At 35.5% G+C, this 24,862-nt stretch overlaps 1 protein-coding gene across 1 annotated transcript in view; it reads left to right on the forward strand.

The window, feature by feature from the left end:
• LOC140140539 (patched domain-containing protein 3-like) overlaps positions 1-24,862 on the forward strand; it is a 260,394-nt gene that overhangs the window by 227,891 nt on the left and 7,641 nt on the right. Inside the window, exons 4-10 of the mRNA XM_072162300.1 lie at positions 7,592-7,711; positions 10,456-10,624; positions 14,859-14,953; positions 16,400-16,520; positions 17,469-17,592; positions 18,601-18,710; positions 21,526-21,840. Of these exons, the coding sequence (XP_072018401.1) occupies positions 7,592-7,711; positions 10,456-10,624; positions 14,859-14,953; positions 16,400-16,520; positions 17,469-17,592; positions 18,601-18,710; positions 21,526-21,840 (1,054 nt within the window). The remainder of the gene's footprint in view (positions 1-7,591; positions 7,712-10,455; positions 10,625-14,858; positions 14,954-16,399; positions 16,521-17,468; positions 17,593-18,600; positions 18,711-21,525; positions 21,841-24,862) is intronic.

Raw genomic sequence — 24,862 nt, forward strand, 5'->3', positions numbered from 1 at the left:
GTGAAACATTAGGGTCATTTTATACACAGGGGGGTATATGGATTTCAAATAGAATAGCCCATTAAGAGGCAATCCCGTGAAAGCTTCGCGAGTTCGATTCAATCATGAATTCTATAATTGGCAATTTGCACGATTTAAGGCATGACATGAAAGTACTAGCAGCTAACACTTATCTGCCCTTGGAGGAAAAGAGGCAAATGGGTTATATTCTATTATGGTTTCAAAGTGCAGATTACTGGGTAGGTGTGTGGGAAATTAGAGGCCTCTGTGTCGAACTAGATGGTGATGTAATGCAATCCCAGAATGCAATGCAGCTATCAACCACCAGATTGCCCTTTTCGGTAAATCCCATAAGCCTTTGCGAGTACAAATGAGATGTCATTTGACGTCACGCCGCTGAGTATTTAGAGCTTAAATTAACATTGAGCTGAGGTACATTTGCTGATCTTCAAGACTGCGAAGCAATTAATTATGTATTTGTTGAAAACTAATTGCAAATCTTTAAGGATGCTTACAAGGACGCAACAGAGACAGTTCTGGTGTACGATAAGAAGTAGGGACACAAGTTAGTTGGATTTCTTGCATCATTTCCTTTTTAAAATGAATACTTCTATGTACTTGTCATCATTACTTTTAAAGATACTATACAAAACGGTGTCTTACATTTCCCGCTTAGAGTGACCCTGCCTGCCCCCTTATTGCTGTAGCATAAATTATAGTTAACAATCATTTTTCAAGATGGCACTCTTTATGAAAAGATAGCAGAGGCCCTCGGCCCTCATCTCCTAGAGTTCCGACTGGCTCAGCCCTCTGAAAAGGACTTCTCTAGTGAAAGATTAAATCTTACGCAACAATCATTTTTAGCAACATATAATTTCAAAAACGTCAAAAGATCTTTATTACTTATTATTTGGCTCACTTATTATAAGAAACAATTCCATTTGTTCTACGGTGTTTGACACAAGCATTCTCTTAATGCTATAGCATGAACAGCTAGTGTTCACATTAATTTAGCAACAGAAAATTCCAAAAGGCACAAAACGACTTTTTTGGCTTTTAAGTATGAAAAATTCAATTTCCTGCAAACGCTATTATTGTTCTACTACTACCATTGTGCTGCCTTCCACTTTGACAACAACGGTTAAACAAGTAATATTAATACAAGTGATACACTATGCTTTGGACGAGTATATTCTTACAAGATTAATGAGGCATTAATAACTCTAAGTAATTTCTAAAATAATAGATATCTCCATAGTAACCAGCAAGATTGAAGTTCGTTTCTTATTATTTCCGATGTTCAATTAGCTGTTAACGTGTTGCCTAGCAACGAGGACTGTGAATAACAATGGAATTACTTGCATTTGGAAGCTTACATTTCCCTTGCTAATGTGACTAAGAATTCAATTTCCATTTGAAGGAATGAAACTAATCGGTGTTGCCAACGTTGCGGTCTTGTCACCGGATTAGGATATGAAACTGATGAGAAACTGATGTTGAGCATAATGTGGGCACGATCTGCTCCAATCAGACAAAATTGGCAATATGGTACTCGCAAGGAAGGTCATTAGCAGTCCAAGAGAGCGCCAAATATGGATCAGGAGTATTACATAATAATACCCTGCTATGACAATAGCTGCACTAGGTTAATCGTATAATCTCCTTATGTGGTTAGCATGGCTGGGCCAGGAAATCCACAAGGTCAGCCAATGTATGTACATGTATTCTGTACATGTGCCATATCTTTTACAATGGGTGATAAATTTCTAGTTTGTTTTATTTCAAAACGCAACATTCGATATTCTAAAGCTTGGTCCAAATCCAAGAGAAGAACCAACTCTAGTAATTTATGTGGTTTCAAATTATATCGGCTGTTGCCTTTTGATAGAAATGGTGTTTGTTGATGTGCACAGTTTCCCATTAGATCATAACATGCTGTTGTACATCCAAGGTGAAAGGTCTTTTAATCCATATTTGGCGTTGTTCTGGGACTGATTAGTTCAAATCATCCTATATATCAATTTATCATGCACTCAATGCATTTGCATGTCTTCTGGAGCGTGTCTGGAGAATAATTTGAACTAATGACCTTCCTTGCAAGCACTCTATTGTAATATTGAAAGAGACAACATTATGGAGGGGGAAAAGCCAATGAAATAATTTTAAAGATTAATTTGAGCGCACTGGTCACACTTTGACTATAATGCCGCACATCAGTTCTGGCAACACTTACTAAAAACAAAAGTCGTCAGTAATACTACTTTAGTATTGCATATTACTAAAGTGGAATCGACAATAACATCAGATTGTTTTGAGTAATGTATTTCCAGTAATTCACGCCGAATGTTTTAAAGGTTAAATTTAATTATTTAAGACGCTGAGCAGAGGTTTGTGTTTAAAATCGTATTCATCATGTCGATTGGTCGTAATCAAAGCCCCTATGTGTGTAGACCATTCGATTAATTTGTTAACTACGAGATCTGCTTTTGGCCTCGGTTTGGTTTTTATAAACACGTGATTAGCGATGTCAAGGCTATACCTTATAGCTGAAACGTGCCAATTAGAAAAATCGTCTATAGCACATCATTTTAATGATTATAGTATTAAAATACTATAACATGATTATGGAATTACCGTATATTTCTCCCCTTCATTTTTCGTTGCCTTCTCTTTCTTCCCTCTTCCTCTTTTTCTTCGTCTTCCTCTTTTTTGTCTTATTCAACTCATTCTTCTACTTTCATCTTCTTCTATATATATCTTCCTCCACTTCTTCAGCAATGGATTTTTGTTTTACATCTTTTCACGGTAACTTAATGGGCTATTCCAATTGAAATCCACACTACTCCTGTGGAAGATTTAGCTACAATCTTCCACAGAGGGATGAGTATATTAGTTTAAAATATAATAGACAATTGGGTAACTTCCATTTGAAATACTCACTCCAGTTGTGGAAGGTATAGGTAAAGCCATAATACAGGGGGAGTATGAGTTTCAAAATGATTGACTATGACTAATTGCATTTGAAAAACATACTCCCCGTGTTGAAGATATTTCCAAAATCTTCCGCAGGGGTAGTGTGAATTTTAAATAGAATAGCCCAATTTGATGCACTCTACTGCGTGTATCAAAAATCAGTTTGAAAAATGCTACTAGATTAAAAGTATGAGGTTTTTAGTCATAACACTTCAGATGCTAGCTGAATCAGCATCTTGTCCTCCCACAACTGTAAAATCAAAGGCGTATGGCCATTAATAAGGACTCAGTGGCTACACTGTATTATAATTTGTGAGTCGTGTAAAATTGTAGTTGTGCGAAGTCAATTAAAACAACATTCTAATGTTAAATAGCACTTTCACCACTTTCTTTACAATAATTGACAGAACGCATTGCAGAATGAGAATTGTTTAGCAATCGTATGATTGACTTGAAGCACCAAGTGGAATGGCCCCTAAGATATCGTGATCTTACACATCTTGATTTCTTCTTGTGGGGCTATCTGAAATCAAATGTTTACAGAAAGCCTCCTGCAGACCTTGATGAACATCAGAGATACATAATTGCACAAGTTGGCAACCCCAGGACAGAACTTTCATAAAACGTAATGTGAATGTCATGTTGGGGAAATCTACTATCTACATACTGAGGAATGGCAGCCATTGCCTCGTGTCCATGTCGAGGACTAAGACTATTAATATTACTGTAAAGAAGGTGGTTAAACATGATTTTTATGTTGCTTCGATTTAAATTGACTTCGCGCAACTGCATTTTTACTCGGCTCACAAGAATAGCCACTAAGTCCTTATTACTGGTAACACGCCAGTGATTTTACAGTTGTGGGAGGACGAGATGTTGATTCAGCTATCAACTGAAGTATTTTGACCAAATACATCATACTTTTTAATCTAGTGACATTTTTCGAACTATATACTTAAAGATTATTAGGTCACGATGTCTTCCATAGGATGATATATTTCAACATAAATATGGTATTCTATTATATATAACCACCTGTTACTTAGAAATTAGTCATGCAGATTAAAAATAAATCAAAAGCATTAATCTTCATCTTCTTCTGCCCCTTTCATTCCCCGATTTCAGATCTTTCTATGAGTATTTATAAAATTGTCCCTGTCCTTGGGATACATTATTTTCTTTGTCAATATGGCTGAATTTAAGAAATTCTTGACTTCATACTTTCGTCCAAGGTAAATAGCTTCATCTATAGCAGGCTATGTTCTCTTACTTATCTCATGGGAAATTTTCATCTCTTTCATCTCCACTATCCTCACTCTTTCACCTTCCTGACTCCTAGCCATTCATCGCGCCTTCTTCCCTACTTCCTTCTTCCTGCATGCCAAAGAAGTAAACATTCTTTATCCCTGTCGTCCTTGAATCGAGCGGTTCACAAAGAGCTTACTAGCATGACTAGAGCATCGTTTTTATTATATACTGTCAAGTCAAAATGATGAATTCCATACGTTAAATTTGTCTTACATTCTTAAGTAAATATCTTCGATCTGGCCTGGGCAATACGATGATTACGGTATTGGCTCAAGTAATGCGTGATATAGTTGTCATCGGTTATTGATGGGGAGCCGGATAATGGCGGACGGTCATGATTTATAATACAGAATGTGCTAACGATAATCTATTGCAGATAAATGTCGCATATAGACACCTCGACTCGGAATGAGTCGAAGAATACAATCCAGCCTCAATAGACGAGTCAATACAAAGCAAGACCAGATTGTGGCGCCAATGTTTTTGCTTGCTAATGACTCTAAACACCATCCTGAACAACATATCCAAAAAGGAGAAAAGGCAAATTAGCATTTTTCCCTATTTCCTTTTTTCTCCTTTTTGGATATGCTATTCAGGAGGTTTTGTAAACTTTATATTGCTTACATATCTTTCAATTTATGCCATGAAATTAATTTTAGTTCGGTTCAATTCAATTCAATATAATATAGTCCAGTTCAATTCAGTGCACTACTATTCAATTTAATACACCACAATTCAATTCAATATAATACAATATAAATCTGTTCAACTCAATTCAATGCAATACAATGCAATACAATGCAATTCAGTTTAAATTAATAGAAGACAAATCAATTCATTTCAATTCAATATAATCAATACAATTCAAGTAAATTCAATTCAATACAATTTAATCCAATACTAAAATATATACAATACAAGACAATTCAAATAACATTTAGTTCACAAATGTCAGGTGTCAGAAAGCAAAACAAAATATATTGTAGTTTAATCTTTAATTAGCGTGTATCAGCAATAATAATCAAACCTATGTGAATGGATACCGAATTCAAAACACGCAATTTTATTCTTAGTGACAGATTAAGAACACTTGACATGATTGTCACCATAAAAATACTACGAATTGATACAATGTTTGCTTACACGTGTTTTCATCAGATGCCCTGTTTTCATCAGTTTGCGTTGCTCCAGTACGTGGAAAACTAACATTGCTTTGGAAATTGTGTTGCCAACTTATCTCAGTGTTTCAAGAGTTTCAAGTAGACGTTGACACTATCCCCATGTGTATTACTTGTCTTAATTTGTATACACTCTACTAAACTTGGGAATATTACGAAATGACCGCGTTCATGTCCTTGCTTCGACACATGTGCCATTTTTGTTCGTTTGTTTGTTTGCTTGCTTGCTTGCATTCTTCTTCTTCTTCTTCTTCTTCTTTCTTACATGCTGCGTGCATGTGTATCACGACGCTTCAAATATTACACTTGTTCGCGTTAGCTGAATAAAGAGCTTGCGATTTGCAAAAGTACGTTTCAAACGCCCGTGCATCTATTCACAATCCCGTCACATGAGAGTGATTTTGAATAGATACACGGGCGTTTGAAACGTACGTTTGCAAATCGCAATCTCTATAATGTTAATTGCATGCACATAATAAAGCAAAATAATTCAATTGACCGTTTTTACTCCCTTCACAGATGTAGTTCACAGATGTAGTTCAATAATATATTATATACATCGATAGCCTTTCATATTGAGGCCACATGCAAATACTATACAAATGTAGCACAGGCCTTGGAGAAGTTGGCGACAAAAGTGAGAAAGAAACGAGGTATCCCCTTACTCTTTAATAGTCAATTCTTTAATAACACATGTTTATAAGAGTACCTTACATATCGCCTCCTAATGCGTAGCCTATAATGTATCATGCGGCCCATTTACTCAATAAGATGCGAAAGATTACGCCGTTAGTCTAGATGAGATCATATTTCCCATCCTTTGTCAGAGCTGGCTTGTCCTACTTCGAAACAGGTGTTCTATTCTTCTCAATATATCCAGGGGAACACTTCCATACATGTGATGGGTATATGCCTACCAGCCCTCCCTCAAATGTATGGGCCTTTCGGTTGAAATATAAATTTCAGGGGATTATGCGGTACAAACACTGAAAATGTGGGACATTGGGGAGAATGCTGTAAAATGAGAGGCTTCATTGTGTTATTTGTGTACAAGATTGCAAAATAGGGTCATACCATAAAAGTGTCATTTTGGTCCAATGTAAATTCGTTGGGTACAAGATGTCAACAATTTAGGTCACTGAGGTTTATTGGGAGTTAGTCGGGAAGCAGACCATAGAAAGTGGGTTATTGGGTAACAGGATAACACAAATGGAAACATTAGATGTTGGTGTGAAAAAGGGGTCTAACAGGTATCTGTAAGTGGAAGTGCCCAACCAGGGAAATTGTCAATTTTTCTTCGTCTCTGATTTTAACTGCAGTTGCGTAAGAAGTGAGTGCGCACTTTGGTTTTATTGCATAATAATTATCCTTGCATATGTTTCCATACGATATGGCGCAAAGAGAAAGTCAAGAAAGAACAAAATCAATGATACTTGAATAATAGCACTTCCTGATGGTTATCAATTCTGCAGTATCGTTTGTGATGAATTATTAATAATAACTGATATCGTTTTTATCTTAATGTCCTTCCTTCATTTGTCCTTTACAGATGATCATCTTCATGTCATTCATCGAGCTTACTTATATTCCGTTTTATTAATAATAACTGCTATCATTTTTATTTTAATGTCTTTCCTTTACAGATGATTATCTGAATGTCATTGATCGAGCTTACTTGTATCGGGCTATTCCAGAAATTAAAGCCCCCCCCCTAAAGAAGACATGGGATTCCAAAAAATTTTCACCATTTTTTGCTCTGGGAATTCCAAAAAAAAGGTCAATTTTTCACAACCCTAAAGAAGACATGGGAATTCCCAAGAAAAAGACACATTTTTATTTTAGGCTTGGGAATTCTCAAAAATTTTGGCAAAAAATTTGCTTGTCTTCTTTATGAACACTCGGAATTCTCAATTGTTGAACCATTTTATTGTCAAAATGGGAATTCCCATTTTTTTGGGATAAAATTTTGGTCTGGGAATTCCCAAAAACTTATGGTACAAACTTACATGTCTTCTTTAGGGGGTGCCATTAATTTCTGGAATAGCCCATTCCGCTTAATTGAAAGATGTGCTGCTTCCTCGTAATGGGATATCATGGTAATTGTATTTCTTTTGTTATTATTACTTGTGCAGGTGCTCGTCTAATTGCTACTCGTCGAGCCTTTTGGAACTATGGTCATTCAATGCAACTATTATTTCAAGATTAACACAATCAAATATCATCAGGAAAATTAATAGAAGGCGATTAATAAGGTAAGTTACGTAATATCAAATCTTTGATTGTTCAAAAACAAAATACGATTCGTAATGAATTTCTGTTTTTCACAAACGCGCTATTATTAAGTAAATCCCCTATAGAAGACACGACCTTCATCTCCCACACACGGTGCGTAGATTTAAACTTGAATCATCCATTCAGGTATAACTCAATTTAAAATACTTACTCCCTATGTGAAAGATTAAGGTCAAGTTTTCAGTAGAGGGTGTATGGATTTCAACTGGATTAGCCCAAAACGATAGATTTGAACCGAGCCAATGTTTCTACTATCGAGTTTTATATTTATTTATTTACTGAATAAGACAATAAATTACCCTTAGAATAAAATCAAAAACATTGCTAAAAACACATTCAAAAAATTAAGGCTCGCTAGAGGAGGTGGGATTGGATGGCCAATTTGAAGGTCTGTTTCCCAAAGCACTATTTCCCCATATCACTATTTTTCGGTTTCCTTGTTCCGTGTTGTTTTCCTTTTCAATATTTTGACACTGTGTACTTGTTTTGGGGTTAGGTATCCTTTTATAATATATTATCTTCCGTGCTTTTATTTACCCGGGTTCTTCAGCCGAACGTTAAAAATAAAATAAATATATTTTTACGTTAATGACATTGAGCCTCATATACTGGAAAAAGATATATACAATTTCCCGGGACAATTTCTTGTATAACTTCTTCTGTTTTGTATATGATTTTCCATATTATTGTAGGATTTAGATCAGTTTAACCTTAACCAAACCGCATTTTTTTATATCATTTAGGTCACATGAGTGATAACACCTTAAAATTTATTAGTAGTAGTAAGAGTATGAGCGGCGTGAGCCGCGAATATTCTTACAAACTAGTAGCACCCACCAAAATGCTCTTATAAGTAGGAGGTGTGCTCTTATAACCAACTGTCCTGGTCTCAAACTTGTCATCAACTCCAATTTGTTTATCTATAAACCTGTCACCAATTCCAATTCCTTTACCTTTGACAAGAGTTGTAAGAGAGTATTGGTTTTACACCCACCTAGATGTTTACAACATCAATCTGTCTCAAAAATCTGTTATCGGTCAAGTATGTCACATATCTGTTATCACTTACTACTATTTAATTGAAAGTGTTCTCCTATAGAAAGTTCTCTTCCAAAAAGACAATGCACAGTTCATATTGCATTGTACAATTTTAATATGGGAAATTATAGCACTGCTGGAAAAGGGTACGGTGTGCTACTATTTCTGTTGTAACACCTACGTTTCTCCACAACCCTCTTAATACCCCTAGCATAAAACATGAGTTAGCACCTATTGCCTTGACACTAGGATCCACAACATGCTCATCTACCAGGGGCACTGTTCTATAATCCCAATACATTTGAACGTTTATTGAATGACCTTTGACAATTTGGGTACAAAAACTCATACTCTGCAACTTGATGTCAAATTTAGCACTATGATTGTTTAAGTGAGGTTATTGGACTATGCCATTGGGATGAAGCCATTGTGGTTCACAGTGTTGACACCATATTTTAAGCTGTTCGTCATGTTCGTGTGAATTATTTATTGCCAATAGTGTGATCAATCTTGTTCTCAATATAGTATAGAAGGTTTTATATGGTGATACAGTTGACCTATCAAATATTTGCATGCAGAAGCTTAAATTATGTTTTATTAATCAGTATGCTTCAACTATATTTATAAATACGTATTTATAAATACGCACGTGGCCACCTTAACAGCTTGTGACAGTAAGTCTCGAAGTGACCTACACAGCGGGTGCCCTTCCTGTACATTTGAATGCAAAGGCGGTAAACAACACGAGACTGTGCAGCAAAATTGTCTATTTTGTTCAACTTTGTGATTATATTGTAAACGTTTCCGTCGATCAATATTTTTTCCGTCGGGAAATACTTTCAAAATGTATTTTTTGATAACATATTACAAATTCGGAATCCCCTTTTGCTATTTAATTAATACTTAAAAGTATTTAAAAATTTGATGATATTTATCTAAATAGTTTCTATCCATATCAACGTCATGAGGATTTGGTCACGCTTGCTGGTCTTGGTATGTCGTACCCATGGGTCACGTGCTTACTTATAAATACGTATTTAGAAATATAGTCGAAGGTAGCTGAAAAAGTGACCTATAAGTCTGAGATAAAGAAACTAGTTGTCGTCTGACGATCCTGTCAATCAAACTCCAGACAGCATGTAATTGTTTGGTTGCAAGTGGTTTCTAGCAGATAAAAGGGAGGTTGAGTCACCTTCATTGGAAAAAAGTAATCGCGGAAATAGCAATGACGTTTGTACTTTTACGAGGCAAAATGCAACTTTTCTAAGCATTGTTGACATCATGGTGCTTTCAGGACACAACCTACGGTTTGTATGTTTGAAGGTGAAAAACTAATCATAGGGTATGCTGTTATACACTGCGTTCTGAAACTAAATCATCACGACAAATCGTAAACAAACAGTTTCTGAGTTTGGTTGATACTCAGACGCGAGACGCGTATGGCGTCCTGTCAACCAGACCAGAAATGCCGTACTGCGCAGGTCTGCAACCAATTACGCCGCGTCTTTGTCCTGACGTCAGACGCAAACTAGTCTTTTAATTCGGTCTTCAATTGTAGTTTCTTTATCTCTGAATTTCATTTAAGGGTAGACCACCCATCAATAAAACCCAAAGATTCGTTATTGGAGTATTCTTAAATGTTTTGTTATACATTTTTAATTTTCAGCCCTGTATATAATTCACAGTTCGATTTAGACGCAACACTGGGAATGATAAAACAGAACGGACCTGAAATTATAGGAGCAAAGGCGACAACGATGACGTATCACATCAAAAACATAAAAGCTGGTGGAATCAAAGACAGAATAACTGCCGAAAAGATTTTTGGAAATGACGTAAATATACTCTATTTATTATTGAAACAAACCTATTGAAGGAGCGAGAATGGGTACACTGCATGTCATTGCAGATGCTAGGGGCACTGGTGCTGGATGAGGAATGAGTTAGGGACGCACCATTAGACATTAAGGGGGGGTAGGAAGTTGGGTCGGGGAAGTTTGTTTGTTTTTTGCCACCGAAGGCGGCAATTTTTTTTAAATTTCACGCATTTATACACAGTTAGGTAGGGAAGGGTTATTTTTAGTGTTGGTGGGGAAAGTTGTTTTTTGCTCATGTAGTGCGTGAAGTTTCTTTTTTCAAAACTTCCTAACCCCCCTGAAGTCTAATGGTGCGTCCCTTATTGCTTATTGTAACATGTGTCTCCTTGGCACGAAAGAAAATGTCATTTTGGGTGTTGGTTTGTCCTGTTATAATCACGTGATTAACAAACATTAAGCGTGTAATGTTATGTTAGGGGCACTAATTATGTTATGGGGCTGGGTGAGGAATGAATTATTTGAACATATGCCTCCATGTCACGCAAGGAAGTGTGGGGATGTTGATTTATGTTGCTATAGTCACGTGCTTACACTGTATTATTATTACTCAACTGTTATGTAACAAGGAAACAAAACAACAACATGAGTGAATTGAACTAAATGCTGACTAAATTGTACTCATATAAAATGATTTGTACCCATTTAGTTACCATTGATAATGGGTGACACATACAAATACAACACATGATCCATATAATTGATAGATAAATAGTGTAACAAGTCACAAACTATATATTCTGTATATTTCAAAAGTATCCAATGTTAGATTTGGAAGATGCAGGCTGTTCAATAAACATCAAAATTGATGGGTACCAATCATTTTGATACAGCCTGTATTGAGCGACTATTTAATCAATATTGAATTCCATTTGATTGATATTGTAATTCCCTTTTTACTCAACATTGAGTAATTTGTACTACTTTTTATTTAGAGTGTAGCAACCAAACGTTTTGCACTCTCCTAAGGGAAAATCATATCCAAGATAAAAGACGGGTGATAGTGGATGTTTGAACAAATAATTCGCTGTAGAAGTGACATAATAATCGGACTAACTGCCATAGCAATAGATGAACACAATTTTTGACTATATCGTCCTGCACTACAACGTTCAAACGGTACCTATGCATTGAACCATATCATGCTGATCACTCGCACCTGTACGATTAGTATCTTAGAAAAGAGCGGTATTGTATTCAATCTATATTGCAGACATACACATGTGAATTGTGCAATCTGCGTGTAGTGCAGGGCGGTCTATTCAAAAATTGTATTCATCTATTGCTATGGTAGTTAATCCGATTTATTACGTCACTTCTACAGCGAATTGAGAACCATACGAGGGAACAAGAAAAACAATTTTAACGTGCTTTGAAAGATCATATATGACTGTACCACGGCCCTGCAAGGTGCTAACACTTCAAAGTGTTCATAGTTCTGGTCGCTAGGGTTCAAATCCCCGTACAGGCATGGAATCCTACGTAATATGTATCATGTTCGCTTCCATCTAGCGATCAATAACCTGAATAACCATTGTGTAATTCAATTCAATGCACAAGCTCATACACATGCATACTGCAGTTACTGTCCGTTTTCCTATATACAATACACAGTGCTCTTTCCCATTGACGGGTGACCTCTACAAATAGCCCTACGTTAACAGTATGGGGATATGACTAGTTAACGTCGCTGTGTGAAAAATAACCGGCCAATATTAAAAGTACTCTTCTAAACTTCTAGAAAATATAGTTTTTTAACATGTCCTAAATTTTAACTAATTTAGATGTTTGGAAATATTCGTACTTTGGTGTTTTAGTTAATGTTATAGGTAATAGTACATTGCCTAGTTAACGTCGCTGTGTGAAAAATAACCGGCCAATATTAAAAGTACTCTTCTAAAATTCTAGACAATATAGTTTTGTAACATGTCCTAAATTTTTAGCTAATTTAGGTGTTTGGAGAGGGTCGTACTTTTGTGTTTTAGGAAGGATATGTAAACGACAGATAACACCAAAAATATGAAGAAATTATTTCCAAACCGTGTTAAGTCAACAATCATTATGTTGCTCATTTTCAAGAATGCTGGTTTACAAAAAGCACGCCATTGTCTCATTTCGTGAACAATGGTACACATACCATTGTTTCCTTTCGTTTCCTTTATAATCGGTTACCCAACTGAAGCTTTAATACAAGCGATATCGCACATGAAAACAGTCACATGTGCACAGCCAGAGAAGATCCGATTTAATCAGTTGAGCTGTTTCAATGAGTGTTATCTTGGTTTAATAGCTTTTAATGGGGTTAAGTCCTGCAAAGGTCGAGATGAATTCTACTGTAGACATGACTGCATCATGGTGGTTCTTTGATGTCAATCGCATACAATATAACCCGTGATCAATAATGAACGTTGGTCAAAAGATGAGCTTACTGAAGTTAAAAATTATGTACATGCAGATTCATCATTTATGCATATTGCCTTGAAAATCATAAAAGAGACTGCTTGATCAACCCAAATGATTTTATTAGCGTTATTTCTAAACCAAATTTCAAAACCACAAAGTGTTTTACCTGACTTTTGACCCAGAAATGTATGAATTTGATGAGAAATTGTGATGAAAAAAAATATATTACAAGTCAGATTCAGAAAGAGAAATTTTGGCAAGGACACTCTGGTGAAATAAAGAAAAATATGTGTGATTGATTTTGTATGACGTTTGAGCGTTAAATGTTTCAAAATTTAAAAATGAACAAAATGCGAGTAATTATGATGTCATCAACATGACAATAATATTCATGATAAATAATTATTGCTCCCTAAAAAAGAAATGGTTAGCAAATGGTTTGAATACATCGCACGACCTTATAGTAACTGTATCTAGAAATTTGTGCAAGTTACTTGTCAATTTTCGCCAGAAACGAGCTTTTTCTACGGTTACTGACCGGCTCATTAGCGCGATATGGATATTCTTTACCTCGAGTTTACTGCCCTCTGTTGACGACAGGGCTTCGAACTTTTATCAAGGCGATCTAAGAAATGCAGGGCCGTGGTACACGACGAATGAGCCAGGAGAGGTTTGACTATCAAATGCGATAGATTTCACGCCAACTTGAGGTACCGATGAATACGACCTTCATGCACATTTACACTGTAACTCAGAATACAATTTAGGACATTTACGGCTCATTCGGGCTGTACGGTCACATATATTCCAGTTGGCTGCATTATTTATTATGCCGCCACATGTGACCGAAGTGTAAATATGTTAACCAAACATTTTGTTGCCAGCGAAGACGATCGATTGGCTATGCCAGTTAAAATCCATACTCCCCCTATGGAAGCCCTATGGAAGACATAAGCAATCTCCCACACAGGGAGTGTGAATTTCAAATGGGGTTACCTGAATGGGTGACTCCATTTGAAATTCACACCCCTGTGTGGAAGATTAAGGTCATGTCTTCCATAGAGGGTGTATGGATTTTAACTGGCATACCCCAATGACATATATCCAGGGGATGCCTTATGTTATTTTTATATTAAATAGTATTGTCATCTTATGGTAAGACGCTGTAAGAGATACGTTCATAATGGCTAAATAGTGAGCGCCACTAAATACAGCGAATCGTTTATCGAAAGATGATGTCCATCTAGAATATGAAATACACATAATAAAGGAAGTTATACAAAAAAGTTGGAATTAAAGATACTAGTTCGCGTCTTACGTCACCTGTCAATCAATCTATCCACGGCCCGTGATTTTAGAGTATCAAAGCGTTTGGTTATCAAAAGGGATGCTGATTCATCTGGTGCTTCCATCAGATAAAGAATAGCAGAAAATGGCGGGCGATGTCGGTACATTTACCAGGTAAAAAGCAAATTTTCTAGGCATTGTTGACATGTTGCCTTCAGCAAAGAAAGTTTCCTATTAATAAGACCCAACTTTTGAGATAGTTTGTATGTTTGAAGATGAAAAACTAACCATAGGGCACGGTTTCTTTTTCACTGTGTTCAGAAATTTCAAACCAACCGTTTCTGAGTTTGAGGTGACGTCAGGCGCGACCTAGAATCTTGAATTCCGACTTTTATCAATGTTGATATAAAAACAAACACCACAAGGCACCACACGACGTGCATCATCTCTTAGTACTGAACTCTTAAAATAAATTATTTTTCGTCAAAAAATTCCTTTTTCTCAGCTCGATGGAGTAGAAGACGAATGGGAGAGTGTCTATCTAAATATTGCCAAACAGGACTATACCAATATAACTGTATATAGATATGCTGATAAAAGGTAAGGTAATATTCACATGTGATGTGATCAAGCATAATCAGTCTGTAGTCGGGCATATTTAATTTCCTTTATGATTTCTATATGATTGCATCAATCATTTGTAAAGCTACATTTGGCAGAAAACTCCATTAAAATTGAACATTTAGTTCCAAAGATATGAACAGTTAAAGTGTTTCCAAAACAAAAGAAATTATTTCCTTTGTTTGGCTATATCTGAAAATCAATATTTCCGACTTCCGACTGATTTTGCTTGATCACATCACATATATTTTTATCTTAATAATGTAGTATTCCAGGGATCGCGTATACTCTCATCTTTGCACAACAACCAAAGTAAATGTCGGAAATAAAAAATATATATATTTCGCGATTTACGATTCTATTATTGTAGATCCTGTTATAGAGGTAAATACATGTAGCTTAGTATTAGATTAAATTACATTAATTTTTGGACTTTGCGAGGAATAAAGAGGAAAAATAAAATAATGATTCAAGGGATCCCTCCCTAAGGCTAACCTCCATAGTTAAAAGAGGGCTAAAGTTGTTCTAACTTGTTTTGTGCGTAGTCTGCGTACGGACCTATGACTTTAATACAAATTTATATATATCAACTAAATTTCATAAGACAAGGACATTTTGATATCATGACTTATTCTATACATGTATCTCCATAAACGGAAGCTAACGGAAATTTGAGAATGTTAAGTAAATATTTGCGACTTACGAATTTAATCCTATAACGCAAGGCAAAACATTTGAAATGGATATATTATTCTTAAGTAAATATTTACTGTCTTTTGGGCATGTTGGGCATATATAATATCTTAATGTATATGTAAAGGAGCCCTGTTTGCAGAATATCTAGCAGCATTGATGAAGTCTAGTGTTTTATACTACAAAAGCTTACATTATTAAAGTGTTTTAGTGTATCAATGAATACAGAATACATTATACGGTACAGTAATGTATAATTCGGTATTTACACAAAGTTTATGCAAACATACAAAACTATTATGTAGACAAATAGTACACTTCAAACTGATTCCATTTTAATAACGTTTTGAAACACTTTTGGACACGTGTGGCCTTGCTATAGAGCATATAATTTGGTTTAAGTCTGCCGTATATAAGGATTTAGAAAATGTATAGTTTGACCTATCTGCGACTTACCACTTACCAGTTATGAGCAAAACGGTCCAAGGTGAAAACGAGGACTGTACGTGTGTCAAATGTCAAAATGTTTTGGTTTGTGATCCCTCAGATGACTCGTTCCCCATGGTAACACTGTAACACAAAATAAGAAGTTGCACATTGATTCTTATCGATTATTGACATACTTCTTAGACAACAACACATTCTAATAAGTGCAAACTAGTAGATTTGTAATTACAGGTAAAACAATAAATGTTGACCTTTTCTTACAACATTTTATTTATATAAATACAGTTACACTACTGAGGCGTCTACAGCAATACGTGGCGATATGGGTTTCTTATCCGGCGCATACATCATACTTGTTGTTTATGTTATGTTCACTGCAAGTAATTTCTCAATGATTGAGCATAAGGTAGGTGTAATACCCAGATTGGGCTATTCCATCGAAAATCCACACTATCCCTGTGGGAGATGTACCTAAAGTCTTCCTCGGAGGGAGTATGAGTTTCAAATAGAATAGACAATTGGGTAGCTTCCATTTTAAATACTCACTCCAGTTGTGGAAGATAAAGAGCTATAAAGCTAAAACCATAATACAGAGGGAGTATGAGTTTCAAAATGATTAACCCCGACCAATCACATACTCCCCCAAATATTTCCAAATCTTCCGCAGGGGTAGTGTGGATTTCAAGTGGAATAGCCCATTCATCCACATGTTCGACATTCTGCTTGTTCGACAGCCCGCTTCTATGACATTCCGCTTGTTCAACACGATAATCACCGCTTGAACCAATCAGCAAAGACTGGATTACTTTGTAGACTACGCCACAATCCTTATTTATTTGTTTATTCATTAAACTTTTATTCATCAGACTATCGATTGGAGTGGGTATATTACAAATTCCAGACAGGATTAGTAAATCGATATCAATGATGACTGTTGACATGATTTACGGACGTGTCCAAATATTTTTGTAATTTTGAACAAGAGACAAAATAGGGTTGATTATACGTAAATTAGCCTCTTCAATAGATGGCGCTGCACGAAGTGGATAAAGTATTTTGTATTTTGCGGGTTTTACCCAACTTGAAGACTGCCCTCCTTTTCTGTACGCCATACTTTGGCCAATGGAATTACAACATACAAAAACCAAACGAAACTAAACTAAACCAAAGACTTGAATCAAACTATTGTTTCAAAACAGCCCGACAAGTCTCTTCAAGGTCATACATTGTATGTCTGCTTCAAAGGACCATGTAGTGATGTATGTTGAGTTTGATATTGGTGCCGTAGCTAACGATCACAAGAGTGAAGTGGATAATCTCAGTATAACTACTAGATTATGTGTTATTCTTTCAGGTCTATATTGCCATTTCGTGCATTCTAACTGTTGGGTTCGCCACCCTGACTGCCATTGGTTTAACATCAGCCTTCGATCTTGCCTTTGATAATCTTCATTCGGTGCTCCCATTTCTCCTGTTGGGTAAATATGAACCCCATTTTCTTGCCTTTATGGCTTCTCATCTTGTGCGTGGCACTACAAAACCTCGGGTGTTAAAAGTTACACCGGTTGGAGTCAATAGAGAACCGCACCCAGGGGTGTTATTTTTTAATACTTTTGGTGTTATTGTTATAACTTTCAGGTGTCAAAAATGACACCAAGAGTGTAAAAATAACACCCAAAAGTGTTAAAAAAATAACACCCCTGGGTGCGGTCCTCTATTGACTCCAACCGGTGTTATTTTTACGAGTTTTTGCTGTGTGGCCTACAAAGTTTACCTCCTTTAATGTTTCGAAGTAGCATGTAGAGACATTTCGAACAACATAGTCTACCTAACTGCTCCAAGAAAGTATTCAATATAGCCACAAAGAAATAAATGTATCAATAGCCTTGCTTTTTGCAATATCATTCTTTTTCAACAACAATATCTTGCGATATCTTGTTTTTTACACAACAACAACAACATGAACAACAAGAATGTACGTACGAGAGTTATTATTTTAAGAATGTAAATAAACATGCGGGAAAGTATAATTGTTTAAGTTTGTAGCGACTGATATCGACGATATTAGAAGTACAAAACATCTGTTAGAACTCCTACCATGATATATGATATGTACGCCCAGCAAACACAAAAACGTTTAAAAACGCTGTAAACGTGTTATAAACGCGCGTTCGTTTGTATAAAAAACACTACAACAAAATTTGTAAAATATTTTTGGCAAACATTTTTGGCAAATAGTTTGTCACCACTTGAGTAACATTTTAGTAGAATGTTTAGCAGCAAGTTTAAAAAAATATTTTTGAACGTTATTAAAAGGTTTTATACCATATAATTTATATACCCTGTATATATACCCTGTATATAAACCGGCATTTAAACATTTTCTGTAAAAATGTTTTGTGTTTGCTGGGCGATTATGCTTCGCTTATCATTACTTGATTGACAGGTCCTTTATTGTCTTCTTATATTTCAAATCATAATTCTAGGTATTGGAATCGATGACATGTTTGTAATTCTTGCCTCATGGAATAATTTATCACATGAACAAAAACAGTTTCAAGTCAGGGAACAAGCTGGATTAACGCTAAGACAAGCGGTTTGTATTTGCTGTCTTTGTTCATGTCACCAGTAATGGGTTATTCCAGAAAATAAACGACCCCACCTATGGAAGGCATTGGAATTCCAAACTTTTTTTGCAGCTTATTTTGTCTGGAATTCCATACTTTTTTGCTCATGGTGTCTGAAAATTATAATAAAAAACATAACAGAAACCGTTGGAATTCCACACTAATTTTGAAAATGTGCTCTGGAATTCCAGGTTTTTCTTTCTAAACACAGATTTGCCCTCTATAGGGGTGGTCGTTTATTTTCTGGAATAGCCCAATGTTTTTCTTTGTTTCTTTCTCCTAAAATTCTCTCCTCTTTCACGTTTCTTTCTTTTCATCTCTCTCGGTGACTTTAATCATTCTCACATGTCTGGTTTTAGAAATTTCATGTTTAGTCACGTCGATGATGCTAGGAAACATTGTTTAAAAAATAATAATTATAGTGACCCGCTACCACGAAATGAGGGTAAAGTCGCGAGTTGGTAGTTTATTATTGACGCCCTGGCTAATGCGTTGGTGTTCTTTGTTTCACGCACCTGTTCAAGCCAGTAGTATATCTGTATGTCTTTGTGAATGGGGACACAATGGGCCATTCACGAAGGACATACTACCGACTTGTACAGGTGCGAGCAAACAAAGGATATCATCTCAGTCAGACAGGATGTTTAGAAACTACCAACTTGCGACTTTACGCTCATTTCGTGGTAGCAGATCACTATTAGTCAATACGTTTAGTTTGATCCTATAGCCTATTGGTGCCCAATAGCAGCCGATGGCTTTTTCTATACCCTAAATATTTGCAAAGTTTTATTTAAACAAACATTGCACATGTTCATTATTATTCTCGATACAAGTTATTACATCTCCAAGGTACGATAGAAAAGGCCATCGATGGTGCCCATCGGGGCACCAATAGTTTTATAGCACCAAACTAAATACAGTACCTTTTATTCGTCTAATCCATCGACTGTAATGTAGCACGCCCTCCTACCTTGTAGTCTTGTACGTAATTAACGTTCTAAGCAAAACGATCGAAAATTGTCCTGCAGGGGGAAAGGTTTCTTGAAATTTCATAAACCTTTCAAGAACCATTATGTTCTATGTGCGTCTTTAAGAGAAGTGATAAAATTCCTCAAAGCACCGGAAGATCCTTTTACAATAAAGTTCATTTTCAAAATCGTTAAGAGTTCCCTGAGCAGGACAAACAAAGAATACTTTTAGTACCTACCTTTTTTTTACTTTTACGTAAATAAGGCCAAAATATAGTATGGTTCATAACTGCCACTCGTTGTTTTGCGGTGCGAATTATCTTGAAGAAATTTTTTTAACAAAAATATTGGTACAATTATGTTAATTGTTAATTAAGGGGGTACTACACCCATTGATTATTTTTGCATTTTTTGCATTTTGTGAAGAAATTACAAAAAAAAAATTGGACAAAGTGGTATGCAAAATGAAGGGGCAAATCTTCTCGTTTTATTGGTGGCATCGGTATCAATGTAGCTTACATGCTTTTGAAGATAGAAGCCAAAAGGAGGAACATCACTGATGATTTAAATTCACTTCATTTTGGAAAGCTTACTATCAACGGATTTCGTTAAATTTTTGGATATGTGTTGCTAACACATTAGGGAAATAATGTTGATATGTAAAATGGGAATAAGTGGTCCCTGATTTATTTTATGACTTCATGAACTTGGTGCTCCACAACTATCAAAAAACGAACCAGTTAAAATGCTTCTATTTTCAATGTCGAGCTATATTTTGTATTTTGAACTTGCAACACTATGTCACTGAAACTTAATTAAGCCATAGGTAACAGGTTACCACAACCACACTACAGCAATGTAGAAAAAGATTGTATTTTTTGTCACCTATACCACCATATTAGGTAGTTTTCCGTAAGCTTAATTCATTTTTGTGATTTTGGTAACTATTTTATATTTATTTGCCCAATCCAACTCAACTAGGCAATCTAAATTGTACTCACCATTTACATCCCAAGGTATTTTAGTATATCCACCTCACACATTTCCATTATATATCCAGTAACAGACAAAATATCAAAATTGATGCCTCATTATGACATGTATGATATCACAGACTATCACATGTATTCAAAATTGATGCCTGAATTTGACCTGAACCAATTGACCTATAACCTGACCTTTGATGACCTTATAGCCTTTTTTAATCTCTTTTCCTAACCTACACATTATAGAAGATACATCCATTTGTAGTATTAAATTGTCTATGTGGAAGAGATTAGGCCTATTTAATTTATTCAGTGTTATAATCAGTGAGTACATTTCTATAGATAGTATAACAAAGGATTTAATGTATTCTATTCATGTATTCTACTTGGACATGTTCAATAGAATAAATTATGGTTTGTTATGAAACACACATCTCAGTTACCAGGATACAGTAAACAAAAAAATATATATAAATGATTTTCTAAAATGGTTTAAAACCACTTTGTATGTAGAGATATTTTATAAGTTCAGGACATGAGATGATGAACATATTTATATACTTCATAAATTTGCAAAAAAAAAAAGAAGATGGGTACTGATGAAAATCAGGGTATTATATCGCCTTAAGCTAAATATATTTCATTAGGTGTATAAGAATGTAAGTTTCGAACATCTCACAAACTTATTTGACTGAGATTAAGTAGGGGGGAAGTTAAAAAATTTAAAATTTAAAAAAGAGGGGTAACCCCATTCAAAATTTGAAACATACTGTTGTTTGGCGCAATACATTATGCTGGTGTTGACATGATCTATATTGTGTTCATTTCAGGGTGTGTCAATCGCCGTTACGTCCATCACCGATCTATGTGCCTTCCTCATTGGTGCTTCAACAATCCTGCCATCACTCAAATCATTCTGTATCTACGCCGCCATTGGTGTCATGTGTCTCTTCCTCTTCAGTACCACCTTCTTTATGGCGTGTTTAACTATCGATCGCCGGCGATATGAGAGTCGCCGCGACGCCTGTTGTTGCTGTTACAAGTACCGCGAGACGTATAAACCGTCTGAATGGGGACAGAAGAGTGTCATGAATGAATTTGTGAGAGAAAATTACGCGCCATTTTTGCTTCGACTTCCGGTTAAGGTTGGTATAATTTTTTTTTTGATTTCTGCTTAATGCTGCAATAGTTTACAATAAACCTTTTGCGATTCGCCGAGCGCGGGTAACGCCCATGCAAAATTGGCTTTGCACCCAGGGGGTCTGTTGCGATATCGCCATTTTTGAGGTCGGCATTTAAAATCAATGGATTAACACGTAATCATGAAATCTTCACACACAATTCTAAACGTGTTATGTGGTGAGAAAAATTATGTTATTTTAAAACCATTGGGGCACGACAAGTATAGTATGTTGTTTTTCAATTTGTAACTATTTATCTATTTTGAATGAGCTGTCAACCACACCACTCCACGCCATACATAAATTCTCCTAGTCACATTTCCCCAATATGAAATTTTTAAAAAGTAAAATTTTAATTTTAATTCTTTTAAAGTTTGGCAGAGGCGGGGTTCGAACTCACGGCTCACCGCTTTGGCTAGTATCACGTATACCATACGCCAGAGCCTTAGACCGCTCGACCACGAAGAACTTGATAGTGTCAACGTGAAAATTTATACATATAATATTAATAAATCGCAACTTCATTACTGCATCATATTTTGGAATTTTATCTGCTTAAAACATTAATGTGTATTATAATAAAGCTACCATTATTTATATTGTTGAATTCTCAAGCGCATAGAGACAATTAATACGAGGGTCCTATGAATAGGCCTACATACACAATACATAAAATCGATTTTGATATCGGCCATGTGCTCTGCTGTGCATGTGGTTTCCCGCAGTGGCGGAAGTTGTATTACGAAGTGCATCCGAACTCCATTTTGAAGCAAATGATTTTGACAAGGCATTGGATTGTTCCAGTTTGCATCCTAAATCCACATTAGACCCATAATTTTATTTACAAAATCAAAAGATTAGATTATCATAACAACAAAACGGTAATCTTTTGTCGGGTCTAATGTGAAAATTACATTAAAAAAATACAGTTTTTACAGAATTAATTTTCACTTAATTCCAAAAAAAATGGCGTATATAAGATTGAAATAAATTATCTACCTTCTATACTAGATCAATTGTGACGCAAGTTGTTATCAAAATTGTTGTGATAGATGTACAGTTAATATTCATATATTCCATTACCTATCTGATGGTACAGTTTTTACACAGAAAATATTTATTTGAAAAACCTGCCACTCGGCTTTTTCCGGAAAGGTCACAGGGTCGCCGTGACCTGTGCAATAATTACAATTAAAAATTTTCTTATTCTAACAGCAAGCGTTTCTAGAATATATTATGGCGAAATGTGGTGTAGCTGTCAACCTTGTAGTTTCCTCGGTCTCGTACGTCATGTGTCGCGTGCTCTATACCACTCGTTTGTACCGGAAGTCGGTAGCGTCCGCGCCCTCTGTAATATAATAATCATAAAATACAAAAGGATGCTTCAAAGTATATAGGATGGTAATCGTCAATAGATACGCCTTGATCACAACGAATTGGGTAATGTCATAAACTACTTCAAGCTCATATTCCAGGACTGTTTCCAAAATGAAGTTAATTTAAAAACAGACATCAAGTCAAGTCAAGTCAAGACATGGTGCTTGAATGTAGTAGAAACTTCAAACACTAGTAACAGAGGCTTCCCTTTAGCTCAGACTTACATGATTACTAAAATAAGAATCCTTAGACCTTTACCTATACGATGCATTGTGAATTTTGTTCCTACGATATTTATTTTCAAAAAATAATTTTGAACGAGGCTATACGTGCATCAAATTTGAGGACAGATTGTGTAAAAACTTAGCGTAGCCTTAATAGATGGATAATTGATATGGATCAACTTCCCTGTAAGATAATCTTATACTCCTAATGTCAAATCAATATGCTATCTTATTGCTATTCAATATGTATCACAAACACCGCCGAAAGCAGATACTTATCCAAACGTTGATTTAATTTGCTAAATGTAATGAGACGCAAATACGCGAGAAGTCTAATTTAAATCAGTTTAACTCTCTGTTTGCTAATATTGAAGTTAAATAATATCAATACCATGATCGAATTTTTTGCAAATGAAATTCACATACTTTAGTATCTAAAGCCTGTAAAAATCTGTTTTATTCTTAAAATATAGAATATCAAATAAGTCACTGATGTGCAAGAGGAGCACACAATTATGATAGGAATTACTGCGGTATGTAAATAATGAAGCCTTTGAGCGCAAAATAGACTATTTCGGTATAATTACCAAAAGCTTTCGCAAATTTAACCGATATTACATCACATCAATGCACACTATTTGGATCTCGGTGAAATATGCAAAGGCTTTCGGGATACGAAAAAGGTGAATTGGTAATATCAAATGAGATCCAAACAACAAAAACCAGAGAACAGAACAAAATTGGTACTGTTACCTGACATACTTTTCTGATATTTCTCCAACAAATCCGTGCTCTCGATAGTGACATAGTTTTGTCAATTTGGGGCATGATTACAGCTGTAATAAATTCAAGGGGTCATTTGTCTTTCAGTTACAGTTGTGTGAATCCGTGATTCCATCATCAAATTCTTTACAAAAGTGGGAGTAGGAAATTGCTCAAATATGTTACACATTTTGCTAAGGTTATTTCAATGAATTGGGAAAATTGGAATTTTCTGATTGAGTGTGGTATTACCTGAAATATCATACAGATTTGAGTTAGAATTTTGAGTATTCTTCCATATTATTGCACTTGCTTCCGATTCTTCTTCCAATAGAACCTATATTCCTAAACTTGGCTTCAGACAAACATTGTAAATTCCTGATTAATTTAAGGCTATCTGTACGCTATATTAAACAATCAATCTAATTAATATTAGGTTTCACTGATCACATTGTCCACTTTTAATTTCGAGCCAAACAAATGAGGTGAAAAGGACTAAATTGGCTGTTTCATTCCAGTTCATACAATGTAGTGCGTGTATTAGCTCGCCGATCGTATTATTATCATGATTATTGGCGGAGCTTCACGCAGCTGGGACGTACTAAAAAGACGTAAGACGAATA

The sequence above is a fragment of the Amphiura filiformis genome, chromosome 2 (assembly GCF_039555335.1).
Source record: "Amphiura filiformis chromosome 2, Afil_fr2py, whole genome shotgun sequence".
NCBI classification, from domain to species: Eukaryota; Metazoa; Echinodermata; class Ophiuroidea; order Amphilepidida; family Amphiuridae; genus Amphiura; species Amphiura filiformis.